A 4,221-nucleotide genomic window follows, 5' to 3' on the forward strand; every position below is an offset into this window, starting at 1 on the left:
GAGTTTGTTTATAAAATGCGCCTACAAGAGAACATATATAAGAATTCAATCTAGGAGCATTCTTGGGTTGCTTTGACCTCGTTGAAAGGATTAATAACCGTACTAATAGACAAATGAACGTGAGCCATTTGTCACCGGAGGAGACAGCGTGTTTAGACCTCTCGTGCTAGTAGCTGTAGTCGTTTTATGTTACATTACGTATGTATAGATTAAGGGCTGTTTGAAACCTCTAAACTTAATAGATAGCTACTAAAAATTAGTGTTGGATCAAAACACTATCAGCTAATATCATAACTAATTGTTAGCCACCTCACAGCTTACAATTAGTTCATTAGTCTAGCTAATAATTTGTTAGTTGATTAACTATTAACTCTAGGGGTTTTAAAAAGGCCTAAATACACACCTCAACGGGCTGAAGAATTTGTATTTTTCTTCCCAGTAGTTTATCACGTGCAGGTGCAGCTGCTTCGAGGTCCCCAAAGCCAAAATGGCTTTTCGCTACGGTTTGGGTCAAATCTGCGTGCACTAACTTCGTGTTACAATGGCCCACACTCTACACACACGTGCTCATGCAGAGTAGATGGATATGGATCCTATGAACAAATAAAATGCAACTTGGACGATTGTATTCCTACAGGGGGGGTAAGTCATCAGACGCCTGCACAAATCACATATACTATCTCTGCAGCATGCAGACCATTGTTGCATTGTAGCTCGCTCGCAAGTCGCAACAGAGCAGATCACACAAAACCTTGCTCAAATATTTGTTGTTTTTCAACTAAAACATGACAAATAAAAATGATCGGAGCAAGTACCATGTTACTTACTCCCCCGTTCTAGGATAGGTCTCCATCTCATATTTCAAGCAGCCAATCATCGGCTGCATCCGTAGCTGTTTAGACTGCTGCGACGGTAATCTATAGAGACAAAATATTGTAGAAGCCGCAACCGCAGTTATATTAAAGCCGGAGCGAACATGATTAAGATTGTTAGATTTCCAAATAGGTTTACTATAAAAATATATAATATGATTAATCTAATATTACTTATTTGTTATCACAAATACTAGGCTTTTTCGATACACATTTTATCGAAATTAAGATTGTTTGACTTCTTGAAATGTTGAGATGGAAACTCATTTTAGGACGAGAAAAGGAAGTACATTACAGGTGTGTTTAAATGCACTAGAGCTAATAGTTAGCTGTTAAAATTAGCTAAAGACATCCAAACATACTAGTTAATAATTCAACTATTAACTATTTTTAGCAAGTTAGCTAATAGTTAACTAGCTAAATTCACCAGTAGTTTTAGCCAACTATCTATTAGCTCTAGTGCTTTTAAACACTCCATACACCAAAATGTTCATAATAACTTTTACCACGCGAAAGAACAGATGAAACAGTTAGCCAATCAAGCCCACCAAACATCACAACTGCTCATGATCATGATGCATCTAGTGATGAACGTCGACCGAAAGCTCACTAGATCATGCCACGGATCATGGTGCCGTGGAAGTGTTAGCATTCACAGCTGCGGTTTTAATGTAGCCCAAACCTTTCAGCTTCTCCACCAGCTTCCTCTCCGCAGCTGCCTGAAACCATAAAACCAGTGAGCGTCAGACATGTTTCGCAAGATTGTTGTGCAGTTATGCGCCCACATGTAGTAAGTACCTCAAGAATGGGGCTGTCTTTTGGGATGCTGCATGCTAGGACAATGTTCAGACCGGTCTTCAACACTGGGACATGTAGGATGCAGCCTTTCTGGTACTAAAAGCTAATCGTGAATGCAGCGGAATTAGTTACTGTAACTGCAAACAGAAACAGTACCTAGACGGCGAGCCATACTTGATCCGGTGTTATCAGATGTTCCTCCTAGTACAGAGGTCACGCTCACTCTGTTATCCTGCAAGGGCCACGAAAAGACAGCATGGCACAAATGACAACATAAATAAGTAAACAACATCTTCTAAGAATGAAACGATTACTGCTTACCGGCCTAGTGGTTGCAGCAGCGTATAAATGGCCAAACTTTGCTGTGTTGCATCCAACCCACACATAGATCTGCATCAAAATGAATAAAAAAGAAAAAAACCCAAATATAATCACTCACAAAAATATTATATACACACCAATTAAAGCATGAGAGGTAACACATTGCTAATAAGCTGTCACTCACAAAAATATTATATACACACCAATTAAAGCATGAGAGGTAACACATTGCTAATAAGCTGCGAGGATTCAAACACACATACATCTAAAAATATGATGAATGTAGAGCGTATAGCAACACATCAAGTTTTGTCCAGGCGGATTGATGTCTTGGAGCTAACTATAAGTGACATAAAGCGTGATATGTCCAGTCATAACCATCGTGAACACAATGTGAACAACCTTCCGAAGACAAGATGAACTTGCCCAATGGCAAAACTAACACACTTTCAGGTCATAACATGATATGCTAGACTGCTAGTAACTTATTTTACTGAACATAAGTACACAGACAGCTGGTAGAGCACAACAATAAACAACATTTAAGCCTTATATTGTCAGCAGTAACATAAGTTTTTTTTATAAATACCAACGAACTCATGCTATGTCAAGAATTTGAACACTTTCAGTCTGGTACTCCAATTGGAACCAAAAGAACCATGTGTACCTGTTTAGAAAACCTCACTATCTGAAAGTGAAGTACTACATCATGAAGATCCTCTGTGAAACAAGTGACTTGCATGACCTCCTCAGACGACAAATCACCTGAAGGATACGTTTTGCCCTCTGTCTGGGTTGGCGAACCCACCGCCAAATCTGAAAAGCTCGCCCTCAGCTCCTCTGAAGACATCCCTCTAAACCCTGAAACGAGATGAAGTTACATCTTCAGATATGTGAGTAACATGATCATCTCCTTTTATCAAGCCCTAAAGGGGCATCCTACTACACACTTTGCTTGATGTCCATGATCACAAAAGAGGGCCAGAGTAATTGAAATGAAGTTTTGCAGTCACCTAAGGCTTAGTTTGGATACTCTAGTAATGAGTGGGATTGGAGTGGATTGACATGTATTGAGAGAGTATCTGATCTATTGGGGATTTACACCCTCTCCAATCCCTCCAAAACACTCTAATCCCAAAGTATCCAAACTAGTCCTAATTGGGGGCAAACCAGTTGTATTTTACCAACTAGGGCGAGATTTCAGAGCGCGGGTATATCGCAAGTGACAGATGCAACAGGCGAAACCTTTTATTCACAATAGCCAAGACGCATGGGTAGCACAGCCTGCACGCGCAAGCACCGGATTTGCACTAATGATCCCACACAAGCAGTAGATTTAACAAAATGTTTCGGCAACTCGAAGCTTGTGGAATCCTCTCCTTTGCTTCTGGCTCCGTTAGCGTTAGGCCACGCGCGGGAGCGCAGATGAGATGGGGTCTCTGCGTCAAGCCTATGATTCGGGCTGTTGTGCTGGTCTCATGCTGCAAAATAGAGTTAGGGCGAGGAGAGGCCGAATGGGGAGCCCAGAACAAGCGAGATGCTGATCCCGAGCTCGACGAAGAAGGGCGGGTGCCGGAGCAGCTGGGCGGCGCGGCGTGGCCGTCGAACGGGCAGAGCACCCGTGCGAAGGTAGGCGAGGGAAGGGAAGGGGACTAGTGGGGACCGGAGAGGAAGAGAAACGAAATGTGGGTAGTTTCATCTAGAGATGGCAATGGATACCCGCGACCTGATACCCGATGGATATTTACTTCATTAGGGTATGTATGTGGGCGAAATATTCTACCCATTAGTCTGTTATTGGCAAAAATCTTCACCAAATGGGTAAACAGGTATTAGAACATTCCGCCTTCACCCATACCCATTAACCCGTGGGTATAAAATACCTAATATAAACTTAGACCAAACATAAATTTGGAATTTAGTCATCCATCCTTTTTACTATTTAACAACCTTTTAGGTCATAATGTAATAGAAGGCTTAACGACAATTTAATGACCATGTAATGGAATATATAATGTGCTATGTAGTACTATCCTAGTGTTACTACTTTATCCAATTATCTTTGGTGTGTTTAATGGATGGTTAAATGATGCTAGAGATTTTGTAATGGTATTTAGATGGATATACTTGACATTTGTATAATATAATATTTTGATAGATGTTTAATTTTTGTGGGTACGGGTGTGTCGGCGTTTCGAACCCGGGGTCCCTGGATCGACGAGTAAATTGT

At 41.1% G+C, this 4,221-nt stretch overlaps 1 protein-coding gene across 3 annotated transcripts; it reads right to left on the reverse strand.

The window, feature by feature from the left end:
• Positions 1 to 1,120: 1,120 nt before the first annotated feature.
• Positions 1,121 to 3,702, reverse strand: LOC100217088 (uncharacterized). Of its 3 annotated transcripts, NM_001366952.1 has the most exons (6): positions 3,237 to 3,634; positions 2,659 to 2,852; positions 1,992 to 2,060; positions 1,827 to 1,902; positions 1,671 to 1,735; positions 1,360 to 1,591 (listed from the first exon to the last, which is right to left on the reverse strand). In NM_001366952.1, the coding sequence occupies exons 2-6, from the start codon at positions 2,839 to 2,841 to the stop codon at positions 1,499 to 1,501; spliced, it is 486 nt and encodes a 161-aa protein (NP_001353881.1). In that variant the 5' UTR covers positions 2,842 to 2,852; positions 3,237 to 3,634; the 3' UTR covers positions 1,360 to 1,498. The 3 variants fall into 3 exon arrangements, with proteins under 3 accessions (XP_023157602.1, NP_001353881.1, XP_035821594.1); XM_023301834.2 differs by having other exon boundaries at positions 1,121 to 1,591; positions 1,671 to 1,766; positions 1,845 to 1,902; positions 2,659 to 3,702; XM_035965701.1 differs by having other exon boundaries at positions 1,467 to 1,591; positions 1,671 to 1,766; positions 2,659 to 3,702.
• Positions 3,703 to 4,221: the final 519 nt, after the last annotated feature.

This window comes from Zea mays, chromosome 3 (genome assembly GCF_902167145.1).
Source record: "Zea mays cultivar B73 chromosome 3, Zm-B73-REFERENCE-NAM-5.0, whole genome shotgun sequence".
Taxonomy (NCBI): domain Eukaryota; kingdom Viridiplantae; phylum Streptophyta; class Magnoliopsida; order Poales; family Poaceae; genus Zea; species Zea mays.

Coding starts and splice junctions, on each gene's coding strand:
- LOC100217088 (NM_001366952.1), bottom strand. CDS start 2,841: ATGTCTTCAGAGGAGCTGAGGGCGAGCTTTTCAGATTTGGCGGTGGGT. Junction 2,061..2,658: donor TAGTGAGGTTTTCTAAACAG/GTACACATGGTT, acceptor ATTTTGATGCAG/ATCTATGTGTGGGTTGGATG. Junction 1,592..1,670: donor AAGACAGCCCCATTCTTGAG/GTACTTACTACA, acceptor TTATGGTTTCAG/GCAGCTGCGGAGAGGAAGCT.